This window comes from Pelophylax lessonae (genome assembly GCF_965119305.1).
Source record: "Pelophylax lessonae genome assembly, chromosome: 10".
Taxonomy (NCBI): Eukaryota; Metazoa; Chordata; class Amphibia; order Anura; family Ranidae; genus Pelophylax; species Pelophylax lessonae.
The window spans coordinates 217,478,627-217,497,397 of NC_138777.1; the positions used below are offsets into that span (position 1 = coordinate 217,478,627).

Below are 18,771 nucleotides of genomic sequence, written 5' to 3' on the forward strand. Positions count from 1 at the left end.
CCCCAGGAGCCTGCAGTCACTATATCTGGTGTCCCCAGGAGCCTGCAGTCTCTATATCTGCTCTCCCCAGGAGCCTGCAGTCTCTATATCTGCTCTCCCCAGGAGCCTGCAGTCTCTATATCTGCTCTCCCCAGGAGCCTGCAGTCTCTATATCTGCTCTCCCCAGGAGCCTGCAGTCTCTATATCTGCTCTCCCCAGGAGCCTGCAGTCTCTATATCTGCTCTCCCCAGGAGCCTGCAGTCTCTATATCTGCTCTCCCCAGGAGCCTGCAGTCTCTATATCTGCTCTCCCCAGGAGCCTGCAGTCTCTATATCTGCTCTCCCCAGGAGCCTGCAGTCTCTATATCTGCTCTCCCCAGGAGCCTGCAGTCTCTATATCTGCTCTCCCCAGGAGCCTGCAGTCTCTATATCTGCTCTCCCCAGGAGCCTGCAGTCTCTATATCTGCTCTCCCCAGGAGCCTGCAGTCTCTATATCTGCTCTCCCCAGGAGCCTGCAGTCTCTATATCTGCTCTCCCCAGGAGCCTGCAGTCTCTATATCTGCTCTCCCCAGGAGCCTGCAGTCTCTATATCTGCTCTCCCCAGGAGCCTGCAGTCTCTATATCTGCTCTCCCCAGGAGCCTGCAGTCTCTATATCTGCTCTCCCCAGGAGCCTGCAGTCTCTATATCTGCTCTCCCCAGGAGCCTGCAGTCTCTATATCTGCTCTCCCCAGGAGCCTGCAGTCTCTATATCTGCTCTCCCCAGGAGCCTGCAGTCTCTATATCTGCTCTCCCCAGGAGCCTGCAGTCTCTATATCTGCTCTCCCCAGGAGCCTGCAGTCTCTATATCTGCTCTCCCCAGGAGCCTGCAGTCTCTATATCTGCTCTCCCCAGGAGCCTGCAGTCTCTATATCTGCTCTCCCCAGGAGCCTGCAGTCTCTATATCTGCTCTCCCCAGGAGCCTGCAGTCTCTATATCTGCTCTCCCCAGGAGCCTGCAGTCTCTATATCTGCTCTCCCCAGGAGCCTGCAGTCTCTATATCTGCTCTCCCCAGGAGCCTGCAGTCTCTATATCTGCTCTCCCCAGGAGCCTGCAGTCTCTATATCTGCTCTCCCCAGGAGCCTGCAGTCACTATATCTGCTCTCCCCAGGAGCCTGCAGTCACTATATCTGCTCTCCCCAGGAGCCTGCAGTCACTATATCTGCTCTCCCCAGGAGCCTGCAGTCACTATATCTGCTCTCCCCAGGAGCCTGCAGTCACTATATCTGCTCTCCCCAGGAGCCTGCAGTCACTATATCTGCTCTCCCCAGGAGCCTGCAGTCACTATATCTGCTCTCCCCAGGAGCCTGCAGTCACTATATCTGCTCTCCCCAGGAGCCTGCAGTCACTATATCTGCTCTCCCCAGGAGCCTGCAGTCACTATATCTGCTCTCCCCAGGAGCCTGCAGTCACTATATCTGCTCTCCCCAGGAGCCTGCAGTCACTATATCTGCTCTCCCCAGGAGCCTGCAGTCACTATATCTGCTCTCCCCAGGAGCCTGCAGTCACTATATCTGCTCTCCCCAGGAGCCTGCAGTCACTATATCTGCTCTCCCCAGGAGCCTGCAGTCACTATATCTGCTCTCCCCAGGAGCCTGCAGTCACTATATCTGCTCTCCCCAGGAGCCTGCAGTCACTATATCTGCTCTCCCCAGGAGCCTGCAGTCACTATATCTGCTCTCCCCAGGAGCCTGCAGTCACTATATCTGCTCTCCCCAGGAGCCTGCAGTCACTATATCTGCTGTCCCCAGGAGCCTGCAGTCACTATATCTGCTGTCCCCAGGAGCCTGCAGTCACTATATCTGCTGTCCCCAGGAGCCTGCAGTCACTATATCTGCTGTCCCCAGGAGCCTGCAGTCACTATATCTGCTGTCCCCAGGAGCCTGCAGTCACTATATCTGCTCTCCCCAGGAGCCTGCAGTCACTATATCTGCTCTCCCCAGGAGCCTGCAGTCACTATATCTGCTCTCCCCAGGAGCCTGCAGTCACTATATCTGCTCTCCCCAGGAGCCTGCAGTCACTATATCTGCTGTCCCCAGGAGCCTGCAGTCACTATATCTGCTGTCCCCAGGAGCCTGCAGTCACTATATCTGCTGTCCCCAGGAGCCTGCAGTCACTATATCTGCTGTCCCCAGGAGCCTGCAGTCACTATATCTGCTGTCCCCAGGAGCCTGCAGTCACTATATCTGCTGTCCCCAGGAGCCTGCAGTCACTATATCTGCTGTCCCCAGGAGCCTGCAGTCACTATATCTGGTCTCGCACAGTACACAGAACATGGAAATGCAATAATTTTAGTAAATTTACACTGCTAAATACCTTTTCTCATCAGCAGTTATATAGCAGTCTTGTGACTTTTTTTATCAGTGTCTGGCCGAACACTGGTTAAAGCTTGTAGGAGGAGTTATCATTCTTCTCTGATTGTCCTATTAGGCTGCTGACTCTCTGGACAGTGCTGATTGGCCCTGTTATGATCACATGCACCCTCCCAAATAAAAAAACTCTTTAGCAATACACACCAAACTGAGCATGTGCAGAGTGCCTTCTAAGGGGTCTGTGCTATCAGCTGATGGATTGGGAACACTGGAAGAAAGGGAGGATCAGAGAAGACAGGTTCAAAAAGCCTTCTTACACAATGCGGAGGATTAACTCCTTAGGTTCCACAGTGAGTAGAACAAGCATGCTTTCCTGCATATACACACTGATTTTACTGGGTTAAGTAACACTCTAAAGCTATAGTTTAGCCCAACGTTTCTCATCTCCGGTCCTCAGGGCACACTAACAGGCCAGGTTTGCAAGAAAACTGAAATACATAACTGGTGAGATAATTTGCTGCTCAGTGATTGCAGTATTCTAGTCTGCATCTCCCCAAGGTAATACTTAAAATCTGACCTGTTAGTGTGCCCTGAGGACCGGAGTTGAGAAACCCTGCTTTAGCCTTTTAAAAAAAAAAAAAAAGAAAAAAATATTTACATTAGAGTGTATGACAGTAGAGCGTAAAAAAGATTGCATCAGTTTTTTGTGGGGTTTTTTTCTGGCTACGATTGCTTAGTTTATGTAAAAAATTTCCTGTGATTGCATGATTCTTTCCTTGGTATTTCAGTTTAAAGAGATCAGCTTTGCCTATGAAGTCCTGTCTAACCCAGAAAAAAAAGAACTGTACGACCGGTATGGAGAGCAGGGACTGCGGGAAGGGAGTGGCGGTGGCGGCATGGATGACATCTTTTCACATATCTTTGGCGGGGGCCTCTTTGGGTTTATGGGTGGACAGAGCCGGAGTCGCAACGGTAGAAGGAGAGGAGAGGATATGATGCACCCACTCAAGTGAGCAAACCTTTGTTTATGTGATATCTTTGTGCTATTCATCTGCCTTGTCTTTTCTGTCAGAAAGGCTCCTTTCACACGAACGATTCGATCAGATCCGCCTGTCCGTTTTTTAGGCGAATCTGATCAGATTCTTCATGCATCCCTATGGGGCAGCGGATGTCAGTGGAGACATGTCCGCTGACACCCGCTGCCATCCGCATCCGATTCTGTCCGTGAAATCCGGACGGATGAAAACCCGATTTTTTCCATCCTTCCAGGGGATCGGATGAGAATGGACAAGGCGGTCCGCTCTCATCCGATTCCCCATAGAGAGCAGCGGGGATTGGCGGATCGATCCCCACTGAGCAGAGAATGCATCCAAAACACAACACAGGTTTTTTTTTTTGTGTGCAGTTTGCCAATTATGCTCCAAATATGCAGCAAGCAGAATTTTTAACATTGCTTCAAAAGGCGCCTGTAATGGCCGACCATACATTTTTATATTTTTTTAAAGCCATTATATTAAATAGTCAGCTATAATACAGTGTAGCACCCTACAGGTAGGTGCTAGGTAAAGGTATAGAGGGCCTTGGCTGCCTAACAGCAGGGCTGTGATTGAATAGTCAGAGTGTCATGGTTTCCAGGTGTGCCTGCTGAAGGGGGAGTCTCCCCACTGGCTCCTGTGAGAGGCTTCTCATAGGGCGGTGGAGGAAACCCAATCGGGACACATCCAGGCTTGTAACTACCCCAGGAGGCAGATTGTGCCACAAAGGATTCTGGGAGTGGGTATAAGTTTGGGGGAAGTGCGTGGCTCGGTGTCTTTGGTGGGAGCAGAGTCCCAGGAAGGGGAGTGTGGCTGTCTCTCCTCCTGTCTGAGGAAGGTGGATGTCTCGGGGTGACGACTGAGTGTCCAGAGCGTGCTGAGGGGATCCGGTGTGCCGAGAACCTGCGGAGAGAGAGAGAGAGAGAGAGAGAGAGAGGGGGGGGGGGGTCCAGTCCCAGGAAAGCCTACACAGGTCATAAGTACTGAGGATTGCCCCTGGGGGTCTGCCTGAAGTTAGAGGGGACCACTCCGGAAGCGGTTCTGGGATCCAGTGCCAGCTAGTTGTAAAGGGGGTACCCAGGTTGAGGACCCTGAAGCTACAGAGGGGGTACATAGTCAGTGGACCCTGAAGAGTTCAAGGTCAAAGGGGGCACCTGCAGTTTGGGCCCTGAATTGTACAAAGCGTGCCAGTTAAAGTGACAGCTATAGAGTTCTACTATATACTACCTCAAGCTGTGCCAGGCAGGGGAAAGTATTCAGTGACTTTCATAGTACAACAGTGTCAGGAGTTCTACAGTTCTCAGTCTTGGATCTTCTGGACTATAAGTCGAGGATTCAGCACTTCTTTGTTCTACAGGGTATTCTCAGTGTCAGTGAGCGTTGGCTGGTGTCGAGGAAGCGCCAACGGGCAATTTGGAAGTAAAGTCCCAATTGTAAATAGTTAAGCCTCAAGGAGTATCCCACTCATTCCCTTCTCCCATCCCCTTTAACTTATAATAAAAACCACAAAGATGCCGGAGTTGTCGCTGCTTCAGTTATCACACCCAGGGACTCGGATCACATGGGTTGGAGAGGAATCCGGTACTAATGGCAGACCCACATCAGGCCACAGGCCTGGATACCTTGCTACAACAGTTATTTATAAAAAATTTTTTTTTTTTTTTTTTTTTTTTTTTTTTTTTTTTTAAATCGTCAATTTCGGTTTCAGCCAAAATTTTCGTTTCGGTGCACCACTAGTTATAGAACCGCCCAGGAAGATTTGAACACCCCTTTATTTTGCTCAGCTGAGTGTCTGAGAAGAGTTTAGTCATTGGCTTTATTAGTTCCTGAAAGTTTCCAAACTAATGGCAGAATTAAAATGCTGGTACTTGGGGCTTTGTACATATACCTTTAGCTATCTTCCAGAGTACACTGGAAACCCAGAAACTTGGGGTCTTCTTTCTTCAAATGACGGCTCCAAAATCTGGGCCCTGTCCTGCCCCTCTCAGTGCAAAAGCAAGATTTACTGACCAATGATAAGGCAAAGATCAAGATTTGCATATGGTGTATCCGGGGTGGCCTAAAAGATTGTAGGGCCCCTAGGTACTTAAAATACATTTCTGTTGTCCATTTATAGCCACTTTATCAGAACATGTTGTATTTGTGTTCAATCTGAGTTTATTAAAAGAAATTAAAAAAAAATAAAAATACAACACGTGTACCAGACGAAATAGTAGGAACAAAAAAGATAAATAAAACAATTAGTGCACCACAATACGTAAGTAACTCCACAAAACATGTTGTATTTAGACTCTGTGGGGTACTCGTGCACGCTCGCTCCCGAGCACCCTGCTACTGCGTCCATTGACATAGAGAGTTGGACTCAGCCTCGCCCCCTGCTCCTTTGTCACTGGCTTTGAAAGTAGAGGGAGCCAATGGCTCTCGGTGTCCCAGCAAGACCCGGAAGTGAGGGGAGAGAAGAGTTGCAGACATGCACGGCACTGGGTTGAATGTGGGCCCAGGTAAGTAAAAAGGGGGGAGGGGCTACTGATACCTAAAAATTTTTCCTTAATGCAAAAAATGCGTAAGGCCCCTTTCACACAGGCTTTTCGGTCAGGTCCACCTCTGTTTTTTCAGGCAGACCGGATCAGATGCTCCATGCACCCCTATGAAGCAGCGGATGTCAGCTGTGACATGTCCGCTGCTATCCCATCTGATCCTGTCCATGAATTCCAGACGGATGGTAACCCTATTTTCAATCCGTCTGGAAGATTGAGTGGGATCGAATGAAAACGGACAGGCGGTCTGTTTTCATCAGATCTCCCATAGAGGAGAGCTGGGATCTGACAGTTCCGTCTCTGCACAGTGAGTGGAGACGAAGCCGTCGTCCGCCTGCTCAGCGGGGATCACCGGATCGATCCCCCACTGAGCAAAACCGAGTCCGCTGGGCGGAAAGCCCATGTGAAAGGACCGTTAAGGTAAAAGTTTAGGCTTTGGAACCACTTTAAGGCTTATTCAGATGGGCGTTTGCTATGAATACCTGGGGGGGGGGGAGATCAGTGCAATTGGTGGCCCTTTTAATTCCACAAACACATTGACTTTTTTTTTTTTTGCTGTAAGTTAGATGTGAGGCTTATTTATGGGTTGACTTCTGCTGTACAAACATTGTACCAGGTGTAGTTTTTAATGATATATAAACAAGGGAGTGACCATGTTCGCACATTGCCTTTCCAGCTCTGCTTCCTGTAAAGAGCAGTGAACTGCTGTGATCCATGGCCTCTAATCAACAACTTGATGAAATGAGGATCACAGGAACCAGTGCAGAGATACTTCGCTAGCCCTTTTTATTCCAAAGATGCCCTGAAATTTTGGGCGGCCGTAAATGGTGTATTCTGCATTTTGACGATAATGGCGCTGAAAACGCATGTGATTTTTGTCACGATTTCGCTGCTGTTTTTCAGCTATTTTTACCACGATTTTACTGTGCTTATGGTGTTTTTTATAGGTCATTTGGTTCAAAAACCGCATCAAAAATGTTACACGGGTGTGTTACTAATGCATTTTTGCTGCGTTTTCAATTAATTTCAACGAGGTGTGCTTTTGGAGTGATTTCCAGCCCCCCCTTCCCCCAAATTAGAATTTAAGGGGATACATTTTCCTTGAGCTTTTCTTGTGCAAAAGGTGCCAATAATGGCCGACCATTCATATGCATTTAAATTCATAATATTGATTGTGTCAAATATAATACAATTATTTATAAAAATATGTATATATATTTAAAAACTGTTATTTTCTGTTTTCGGCCAAGTGCATCCTGCTTTTTCGGCTTCGGGACCAAATTTCCATTCGGTGCACCTCTAAGACCTTTCTCAGTAACGACCATTTGTGGTGATTAGCTGCAGTGAATTTTGTCTTGTGGTCTACTAACATGTTTTTTTTTTTTTTTTTTTCTAGAGTAACTTTAGAAGACTTGTACAATGGAAAGACAACCAAACTTCAGCTAAGCAAGAATGTCCTCTGTAGTTCCTGTAACGGGTGAGTGTGTTTTCATTCTGTCTTGCTGTATTTTGTGCTGAAGAATCCACATCTACAGGTTTTTTTTCTGTTTAAGCAGTTCAGCTCTTTGGGTGTACTATGTAGGTCCAAAGAGTGAACCTTTGATCACAAGCTGTTGGCAGTAGCAGCCATCAGCCTGTGTAAGTTTTGTACAGCTGGTGACCTGCTGCAAAGTGAAAGTGATGCAGCAGCTCCATAGCTGCTAATCATTTTTACACAGCCGGCCGCATGGTGCCCCCCCCCCCCCCCCCACCCGTGGTTTCCAGGCTGTCCTCTAGCCGCTGGTGGGGAGAGAGAGACTGTAGTAAGACGGAGGCAAATCATGCCTTGATCTAGCATGCAAACATTGAAGCTTAAAGTGATGTCGCTTCCAGTTTCATATGCACCATTTCCTGGCCGGTACAGCCAGGAGACCTCTAACCAAGCTGATTTGTGATTGGTTAGATTGTGTGAAGGGCAGGGGGAGACTTTGGGGTCTGTTGGGCCTCTCACCTGCCCAATGCTACCACATAGGGGTTTAAAATAAATTGCAATATCTCCCTTTGCCCCGCACACCTGTGCAAACGCAAGCCCAGGGTGAGTATGTATGTGTGTTGCAAGCACTGTACAGGCGGTCCCTGGGTTACAAACATCTGACTTACAAGCAACTCCTAGTTACAAATGGAGGGAGACAACAGGAAGTGAGGAGAAATCTACTCCTAGGAAGGGAAATTCACTCCTGTAAGTTCTCATGGGAAAAAGGTGTCTCCACTAAAGCGTTATCACCAATCCTTGTTTCCACAGCAACCCAAAATTTTCAAAATCCAGTTGTCATAGGGAAAGTGAGGTGAAATCTTCTGAACCAGGGGTACAGACAGCAAATCAAACATTACAGGGGATTTAGCCCTTTCCTATGCTATCCAAAAAACGTAGAAGTTATTTTTTTGGCTGGAGCTACACTTAAAATATGTACCTGTCCTGACTTGCAAACAAATTTGGCTTAAGAACAAACCTACAGTCCCTATCTTGTTTGTAACCCAGGAACCGCCTCTGTTGGACATCAGGACCATAACTTGCCTTAATGGTTTGCTTGTATCTGTGTTGTTTGACTCTTTAATCCAATGCATTGTGTTTCTGTTCCCTTTAGACAAGGTGGTAAGAGTGGAGCAGTTCAAAAATGTACAGCCTGCAGAGGCCGAGGTGTGCGTATAATGATCAGACAGCTGGCTCCAGGGATGGTGCAGCAGATGCAGTCCGTCTGTTCTGACTGCAATGGGGAAGGTAAAACACCTTTTTGTGTAATTTTAACTTGTACTGTCTGTGGGTTAAAGAATATTGTGTCATGTTTGTGACAGCTACTCTGCCATTTCCTTTAAACTCTTCAGAATGGAAGGGGTACAGCTGCTTAGTTGTAAACCTACCAATCCAAAGGCATGACTTTCAAGGGATTCTAAGTCCCTGAACTTTACTTTACTTTTTTTTTTTCCTTGCTAAGTTATGTTTTGATTACCCTTCTAATGCCCTGGTATTCAATTTACAGCCCAAAGGTCATATGCAGCTCCTTGGTGCATGTTATGCAGCTGTTGAGCCCCTGTACCCAGTAGTGGGACCATTCGATTGTAAGTCCTCATGCACCCTGGACATTTTTAATACTCCTGTTCGGGGGATGTTAGTTGTTTTTTTTTTTTTTTTTCTTCATCCTGCTTCGAAATCCCCCTGCATGTTAACCTATGTGTCCACACACACATAGGTGTTTAGAGGCAGAAAAAACGCTTGGCACGTCCAAACGCGTGTTAGCGCTAGACGCTTTAATAGCTTGAGCATTAATTAATTTCAGTGTGCAGAATAAGTTGTTGTTCTATCCTATTAAATAAGTAAATTCCCAAGCGATTGACGTGCCTAAACGCGCTCACACGTGTCAAATATGTTTTCTGCTAAAACGCTACTGCCAGCAGGAAAGGCGACTAGGAGGGATGGCCAAACGCCCTGTATGCATGAGGCCTAAGGAGGGGGGGGGGGTGACAAGCGCAGTGATCCTTTAGCAGTCTGATGTAACGGTCTCCTGCAGTAATTCTACAATCTTCAACCACAGGCTTACATCTCAAGGAGAAAAATATTCAGGGGTATGAGAGATGATTACGGCCACACACACCTACACAGGTTGAACTGGATGGACTATGGTCTTTATTCAACCTCACCTACTATGTAACCTAAAGCATGTCCCCATTCTGACCATCTTTTGCAATAGGTCAGTAGTCTCTGAAAATCTTCAGTATGCATATACTGAATACTATGTGCTGCCTCCTGAGGCCCCCTATGCCTCTTGCCTGCAGAAAGTTGCTTGTAATACAGTCAGCCAGTGATTTACACTGCATATAAAAATATTTTTGCCCTCATGAGAAATGGTGTACCCAGGATTTGGGTCAGAGGTGGGGAACTTCCACCATTTACGGCCTCTTATTTGATATGTCAGCTAAGCTTCCGTATGTGAAAGACTGGGACAAGGACTTGGAGACATGGCATTCTCGTTTCCATAGGGTCCTACAAGGGCATTCTAAATGTATCGCTGATTGAGGCCAAAGTTAAAGTAATAACTTAGTGGTATATGGTCCCCACTCAGTTGTCGAAAATTTACCCAGGCTCCTCCTATGTTTTCCGGGGTTGTCATATGTAGAGATCAATGTACCACATGTGTGAATGTCCCAGTTTACGGGGCTTTTGGAATAAGGTATTGGCCCTCCTGGAGTTTCTATTCCACAAGCCCCGGACATAGCACTGCTAAATGAACCCATTGACCAGGCTTCTCATGCCCCCCAGACACTGGCATTTTTTTTATCCTCTTTGTGACCAAGCTAACCATTGCTAGACATTGGAAGAAGGCTTCAGTTTCAGTATCTCAGGTACAGCAAAAAGTCTCCTGGATATTGCATCATGAACAGCTAGCTTGCATAATCCAAGATTCTTACAAACGTTTTAAAGGAGGTCTGGAGTGCCTGGGTGCAATATATGTGCATTGAATTATAGGGCCTCCAGAACCATAGTGTTTTCTACTAGTCTTTCTTTCTCCTTGCGACCTGCTCTTTTCTATTCTCTTGTCCTGTTCTTTTCCTCTTTCTGCCTCCTCCTTATGGGCCATACACACTGAAGACTTTTTCCTTTAGATTTACCAAAACCATATAATATGAGGTAAAACCTAAACACTTTCAATTTGTATGCAATCTGGCAGGCCCTTGCACTACATAGAAAAGGTAAATCTGAAGGAAATCTAACCACAAAAGTTGGATAGTGTGTATCCAGGTTTACACTTGGCTGGGTCGGTTAGGTCTAATCAAGAACTAATCAAGAACTTCAGTTGTGATAGCACATTTGTTCTCAGTATAGATCATCACTCCTACACTTTGAAAACTTTTATTAGCTTTTCTATTTACCCGCTTGAAGCCCTTTTTTTTGTTGTTAGACGAGTGCTTTTATTGCATTTTTTTGTAATTTGCTCTCCATTACCAGTTTTGTAACCATATTTTAATCTTAAAAGTGGTTGTAAAGTCAGTGCTCAGAATTACTGACAGCCCCTGTGCTATATAGCAAGCTATACTACAGTGTCTGGGTTTTCTATTTTTTTTTTTTTTTAATTCTGCAGCTAAATACTTTTTTGCACATCGTCGGTGTGCTTTCACGGGACCGCCTGCCGCTCTTCTTTCCTTATCTAAGCACTACATTGGGAAGGGCTGAGATTCCCCTCTGATGTCACCCAGGCAGTCACGTGACCACACCTCGGTGGTGTGAAATAAGGGGTTTAGCTGCACAATTAAAAAAAAAAAAAACATACGTTGTGTAGTATATTTTGTTATAACAGAGGGGCTGGCAGTGATTGTGATCACTAACTTTTCTGTCATGGAATAGCGGCAGGAGGGGAGGGGCAGGTTTGTTGATTGGCTCATGCACTAGGAAGTGACGTGCAGGGAGGGAGAGGCTCCAAAGCCAGTGGAATGATGGAGGCATGTAAACTGACCACGGTGTCATGGATCAGCTGCCATGATTACCGTGGTCAGCACACTAGGGGGACACAAGAACAGGCAGAATCAACCAGGTATTTTACAGCATAGAAGGGGACAAATTACATTGCCCAAGCACTATACGGTTTAACATGCTTTAAAGAAACCGAATCATATTTTTATTTTTTTTTTTTTTTGTTTTTATACAACCTCTTTAATAAATATAAAATATTGAAAGTAAAATATTTTTGCCATCCTTATGTACCTGTGTCCTGTATGGTTTTCTTTCAGGGGAAGTAATTAATGAAAAAGATCGCTGTAAAAAATGTGAAGGCAAAAAAGTCATCAAAGAAGTGAAAATTCTAGAGGTTCATGTGGACAAAGGCATGAAACACGGACAGAGAATCACATTCACTGGAGAGGCAGACCAGGCCCCGGGAGTAGAACCTGGAGACATTGTGCTAGTGCTACAAGAGAAAGAACATGAGGTGAGTAAATGGGCCGATTTAACTTGAACCAAATTCAGACAACTTTATATAAGCAGGAGGTAGTTTGGTGTTGTGAAGCAGGAAAAAAGGATATGGGTACTCTGGCGTAAGACATACAAGGATGTCATTGGATTTTGTGAATTTGATTGGCTTAATATCACTTAGCGATTAAAAAAAAAAAATTCTGCTTTATGTAGAGAACCACTACTTTGTTGATCCTCTGACCTCGTTATGTTCTCAGCCACTAACCTGGACCTCTTTTTCGTGGCTTGGATCTTGACCTTCCTTCAACGGGGGGTTGAGCAGAAACTGGTCTTGAGTACTATTAGGGATCACATGTCGGCCTTAGCGGTCTTCTTTCAACGGCCCTTGGCCACATTCTTCCTGGTACGTACTTTTCTTCAGGGAGTTAGGCACTTGACCCCTCCAGTGCAATCTCTGTTGCTGCCTTGGGACCTCAATTTGGTGCTCAGTCTTCCAGAAGCCTCCTTTTTGAGAATTCCCGTTTACACTGTCCCAGAAGGTGGCCTTTTTGGTGGCTATCACCTCTGCATGCAGGGTGCCGGAATTGGCGGCATTCTTCTGTCATTCACCTTACTTGGTGGTTCACAAGCAATAAGGTGGCTCTTTGCCTCTGTCCATCGTTCTTTCCTCAGGTTGTCTCTGATTTTTCGTTTGAATAAAGACATTGTGTTGCCTTCCCTGTGTCCTAGGCCAAAAAATCCAAGGAAATTGCTTTGCATGCCTTGGATATGGTCCGAGCAATTGGGGTGTACCTGGCAGCTGCGGAGTCTTTTAGTTAGACTCTTTGTGTTCACGGATGGGCCTAGGAAAGGGTTGTCTGCTTCCTCTGCGACCATTTCCAGATGGATCAGGTGAGCAATCCCGGTGCTGTGGGTGCTGACCCTGGCTTGCCACCGCTGCAATAGTAGAAATTAAGGAGAAATCGGCTGCACACCACCAGCTGCTAGGAAAATGAATCCTTAACATATGTCAAAGGTACACATGATACAGAGATGCCTTTCACACAGAGTGCTTGTTCATGGATCAGGCAGACGGTGGTTCAGGCCTATTCCATCAAGAGTCAGGTTCCTCCTTTCCCTGTCAAAGGGCATTCTACTCTGACTCTCAGTGCCTCCTGGGCCTTCTGTCATCAGGTGTCAGTGACGCAGGTTTGCAAGGCAGCCACTTGGTCTTCGGTGCACACTTTCAGAGTTCTATAAAGTGGATGTGTTGGCATCTGCGGATGCTTCCTTTAGCCACAAGGTTTTGCAGGCTGCTTTTAGAGGACTTGGTCCTCTTTGAGGGTGTATTGTTTTTTAAGGTGAGCTCCAGTTGTTGAGCTCTCGTTTTCCTGGTTGGTTATAATTAGCTTTGGGAGTTTTTTTCGCTGTTCCCACCCCTCATGTTTAACACTGCTTTGGGACAGCCCAATGGTTAACAATATCAGACGCTGTGTCCGTCAGTGAACGAAAGAGAAAATGGGATTTTTGACTTGCCGTGCAATCCATTTCTCTGATGTTCTTTGACGGACACGTCACCCACCCCTCTGTGGAGTTGTAATTTTTCTGACACTGCTTGTAACAAAACTGAGTGGCTGTAGCAGAGAGACGGAGTATACCCCTTGGGACTGCCCATAGGCGTAGCTAGACTTTTTTTTTTCTGCCTAGTGTCTTACTCCTGTAGGGGGCAGTATAACCCAATGGGTAAGAAGATCAGGAGCTGTGTCCATCAATGAACATCTTTTACCTAATGCTGCTCCAGAACACTCTGGGCCCTGTTTTTTTTTTTATATACAGCTTGAAAACGTCTGCTACTTACAGCTCCTAAAAGCCTATGTGTGCATGGACACAGAATACCACGGAGAGGTGGTTTTTAAGCTGTAGTGTAAAAACAAAAAAAACGCGGCAGTAAAAACGCCCTCTCTGCATGAGGCCCTAAAGCGGTGGTTCTCAACTCCGGTCCTCAGGACCCACTAACAGGCCAGGTTTGCAAGATAACTGAAATATATTGCAGGTGATATCATTTGCTGCTCAGTGATTGCAGTATTCTAGTCTGCATCTCCCCAAGGTAATACTTAAACTCTGGCCTGTTAGTGGGTCCTGAGGACAGGAGTTGAGAACCACTGCCCTAAAGGGACTCAAAGCAACATGCCTGATTCATACACCTGTGGTGGAAGATGGCGTTCTGGTTTCAGGGCATCAAATTCACTTGCAGCCAAGCCAAGCAGGTTCAAACTTGTTAGATAAATAGCTGCGTCAGTCAGAGGTTGCTGAGATACTCCTCCTTTTTAATATAACAATGTTTTTGTTTTACAGAGCTTTCAACGAGAGGGAAATGACCTGCATATGACACACAAGATCGGTCTGGTTGAAGCATTGTGTGGTTTCCAGTTCGCTTTCAAGCACCTTGATGCCCGTCAGATTGTTGTCAAATATCCTCCTGGAAAAGTGATTGAGCCTGGTAAAGTATAGAACCTCTACAACCACTTTGACTTCTTATGACCAGCTCTTTAGCTGGGCTATCTTATGTGTTTCTCTATGTAACTTTACACTCTCTTCTTTGGCCAGGCTCTGTACGTGTTGTCAGAGGTGAAGGCATGCCACAATATCGCAATCCCTTTGAAAAAGGAGACTTGTTTATTAAATTTGATGTCCAGTTCCCAGAAAACAACTGGATCAATCCAGAGAAACTAACAGTGAGTCTTCTTCGTTGTAATTGTCCGATATCTGAGTGTTGGCAATGCTTTGATTTTCTCCCTTTCATGGCTTGAACTCAGAATAGGCAAATTAAAATTAGTATGGTTGCAGAAATTTTTCCTTATTCCATCAGTTTCCATCTTAAGGCCCTCTGTTGCAGTTCTTGCATCAGCCGTGTTCCATTCACATTGAGCTCTGTTCGCAAAGAGAAATGCCGCTTTTGCTGAACTGTTTAGAGAAACTTCCCAGAAGCATAGATTGCTGGGAGAAAACATTGATCAAGCCTTTCCCTTGTTTTTCCACTTGCCGACCACAATACATATACATACATATATATATATTGCGGTTTGCAAATGGTTTACCGGGATTATGGCTGCAGATATCAGCTATAACCTCCGGTATTGGAACGCTTTGAGAAGCGCCGGGACGTCCTGTCACTCGCCGATGTCTCTCGGACTTACCGTTTTCCGCCAGTTTGCCCGAGAAATGATCAGAGGGAGCCACCAGCTGATCACACAGGTGATCAAATCGCATATCTGCTTTGATTTCCACTATGGCCTTGGAGGACCAGAATTACGTCCCTTCCATTCCAGGGTGGAAGTAAAGTGTGTTTGTGGTTTGAAAGCAAAGCTTTGATCTTTTACTTTTAAATGTAAAGAAGAGATTTGTTGTCTTTTTATTAAAAAGAAAAAAAAAAAAGAGGACCTGTTCTTATTTCTATTACAAGGGATGCTTACATTCCTTGTAATAGGAATAAGTGATTAAAAAGAAAGGGACAGTGTAAAAGTAAGGGAAAAAAAATAAAAAATTTAAAGTGCCACCATACCTCCGTGCTCAGGCACAGAAGTGATCGCATATGTAAGTTGCTCACTCATATGTAAATGGTGTGCATACCACACGTGAGGTATCACCACAAACGTTAAAACCAGAGCAATAAATCTAGTTCTAGACCTCCTCTGTTAACTGTAAATGGGTAACCTGTAAAGGCGTTAAATACATCGCCTATAGAGATATTTAAGTACCGTAGTTTGTCGCCATTCCAGGACCAAGCACAATTATAAAGCGTGAGACATCAGGGCGCCGCTTTGCCGGTCCAGGGATTTGAAATCCCTGCGACTTAATATTATATATGTACCTCTCAGCGTGTACAGATAGGAGGCATTCATGGACAGCACTGACCAATCAGAACCCTCCTAGCCTGTCCTGTCAGCGCTGGAGAAGAGGATAGAAAGCCGCGGGGATTGCAAATCCCCGGACCAGTAAAGACGACCTGATGTCTCACAGCAGGAGATCAAGGGACTCCGGTATAGCGGGATGGGGAGGGGGTCCAGTGTAAATTCATCTTACAGATTTTCTGTAATGGTGAACTTGCACTTTAAAGGAGAGGTTCATGTTACGTAACATGTTACACCCAGATTCAGGGTGTAACCTGTTAAGACCAGCCCGTGCACCTCCCTGATCCCCATCTGACAGCGGGGAGCTCCCACAATTTTGAAATTTAGAGAAGTTAATTCTCTCTTCCTGTCAGATTGTATCTGCTTACCCGTACAGGCAAGCTGATAAACTGCCAAATCTGCTCGAGACCTGCATGGCACCAACAATTTAGTAATCACTGGTGCAATGCTTTACAGGTGCCAATAAAAAATATTTGCATTTTTTCTTCTAAAAAGTGAACTTATACTTTTAAAGGGGTTGTAAACCTTAGAGAACAAAAAAACCCTGAAAGACAAAGGCATAATGAGCTAGTATACATCGCATACTAGCTCATTATGAAATACTTACCTTAGAACTAAGCCCCCACAGTGCGGCCCGCTCACCGGTAACATGGCTGACATGTTCAACCGTCTTCCTTCCGTGTTCGCATTGTCCGGAGCCGCAATGACGATCATGGCACAGGGCTCTGAAGGAACGGCGCGGGCGGGCGTTCCTTCAGAGCGCATGCGCTGATGACGTCGTCGGCTGCATGCAATGTAAATCTCTCCTAAACGGTGCAAGTTTAGGAGATATTTACAGTACCTATAAGTAAGCCTTATTATAGGCTTACCTATAGGTACAAACACTACTTGCTTTACAACCAGTTTAAGCTGATACTAAAGCCGTGTGTGTGTGTGTGTGTGTGTGTGTGTGTGTGTGTTTTTTTTTTTTTTTTTTTTTACTCATGACATACTTACTTTTATCTGTGCAGTGGTTTTGCACAGAGCAGCCCTGGTCCTCCTCTGGTGGTCCCTGATCCGGGTGGTCCCACAGCAAGCAGCTCAGGAAAGTAATAGGGGGTCTGGGGGGCTCCTGCACACAAGGTATTTTACCGTCGTGCCTTTTCTGAGGCACTGCAGCTTCAGAAAAGGTTCTTGCACTACTTTTGATCCGACTTTGACACCTCTTCAATGCCAGAGAGTGTAAAAGTCTTATCAAAGTCACTTCAAAGTCAGACTCTGACTAAAACTCTCACAACTTTTGGGTTGGCTAGAGTGAAAGGAGACTAAATGCTCATATTAAGATTTAGATTACTACAAAAAAAAAAAAATGAGATTTAAAGCTGAACTCTAGGGAAAAAAAAAAAAAAAAAGTCTCCCTTGGAGTGGAACTGCCCCCCACACTGCAAGAGTTAAATGCTGGTTTAGGTCTAGGAGGCCACAGAACAGTTTTACCTAAGTCTCTGGCATCTGGTGCTCTTCTCCCTGCTTTGGCTTGTGGACTGTCCCTAAGCATCCTCATACCCAATGCAAGGTCATAACATTGGATGTTGGATGACCTGTGATTGCTAAAGCATAGGGGAGAAGAGACTGGAGACTGGTCTTACAGCCTGCATGAGCAGAAGATCAGGCAAGTAAAAACCAATATTTACTATTTGATATTTTAAAACGTGAGTGACCCATAGCTTGGCCGAAGGTTCACTTTAAGATTGACCTCGTTTGTGCCGCCATTCTCTATAGGAACTTGAAGACCTCCTACCTGCCAGACCTGAATCCTCCACAATCGCCACAGAAGCAGAGGAAGTAGACCTTCAAGAGTTTGACAGCACCCGTGGCTCTGGAAGCGGGCAGAGGCGCGAGGCCTACAATGATAGCTCAGATGAAGAAAGCAGCCACCATGGGCCCGGAGTACAGTGTGCGCATCAGTAAACCTTTCTCAAAAAAGTTGCACAACAAAAAGGATTACCTTTTGAATTATCTTTTCTCTTCTGCCTGTTTATATATTTTATTTTTTTTTTTTCTGCAACCCAGCTGAAAATTTTGCCCAAACAATCCTTCTGATATGGGACATCTCTGTTGCTGTATGTGTAACTTAAAACAAAAATGGTTCTATAGTATTTACAGAGTGTATAATTTAATACTAACCAGACACCTTACATGCAGTTTCAACCATTCTGTAGCTAAAAAAAAAGAAACCAAATCCCTTTTTAAAGTAAGAAGAGATTAAATTACTGCTCTCCATACCAACTGCTTAATTTTTTTTTATTTTTTATTTTTTTTTTTCAGTCTGTGTAGATTAGGGTCAGGCAACAGGTAATCCTCCTGAGGTTGAACTCTGAATCTCGATGAGATCTGGAGTCCCTCAGCAGCTGCTGGGCACTGCAGGCTGCCTGCTCCTTGTGTAGATTTTATGTTTTCTGTTTTAATTTCATACATGTAAAAAAGTGTTTTTTTTTTTTTTTTGTTTTTTTTTTTTTCCCTCTGAAGCTGTGTATTTTTTGGCTGCACTTACATGAGCTGCTACATATAGAATAAAAAATTTCACGGCCTGTATTTCCAGTACCAATAACACGCTTGTTGATTTTATTTTGTTCCGACTGGGGCGATCACAATGTTACCTGGACGTTTTCTGCCGTTTTTTTTCTCCTTTTTTTTTTTGTTAAAGTGAATGGTTAATAAAACAGTCTGTACGGTCGATGTGGTATGCCTATGTTTATAATGGTGTAGGTGAACATGTTTGGCTAATATTTAGTACACGGCCACAGGTTAGGCTCGGTTCACACTTATGCGATGCGGGAAGGCTGCAAATTCGCAGCCTGTTCCCGCATCGCAAACGCACCCTTTGCAGTTCACACTGCCATATGCAATACGCTGGGGGTGTCAATTTAATCTTAAGGACACCCCCAGTTTGATCGCATATCGCAGTGCGATCTTACAGTTCGCACAGGATCGGATCGCACAAGGGTGAACCACTGTGCGATCCGATCCTGATGCGGCTCAAAAAAAGGGTCATGTGCGACTTTA

The 18,771-nt window shown here is 45.4% G+C and overlaps 1 protein-coding gene across 1 annotated transcript in view; it reads left to right on the forward strand.

The window, feature by feature from the left end:
- The window catches only part of DNAJA2 (DnaJ heat shock protein family (Hsp40) member A2), a 42,879-nt gene extending 24,438 nt beyond the window's left edge, over nt 1-18,441 (forward strand). The window contains exons 3-9 of the mRNA XM_082270265.1: nt 3,116-3,336; nt 7,295-7,375; nt 8,523-8,656; nt 11,659-11,855; nt 14,174-14,318; nt 14,426-14,553; nt 17,488-18,441. Of these exons, the coding sequence (XP_082126391.1) occupies nt 3,116-3,336; nt 7,295-7,375; nt 8,523-8,656; nt 11,659-11,855; nt 14,174-14,318; nt 14,426-14,553; nt 17,488-17,676 (1,095 nt within the window). The 3' untranslated portion in view covers nt 17,677-18,441. The remainder of the gene's footprint in view (nt 1-3,115; nt 3,337-7,294; nt 7,376-8,522; nt 8,657-11,658; nt 11,856-14,173; nt 14,319-14,425; nt 14,554-17,487) is intronic.
- The last annotated feature ends 330 nt before the right edge of the window (nt 18,442-18,771 follow it).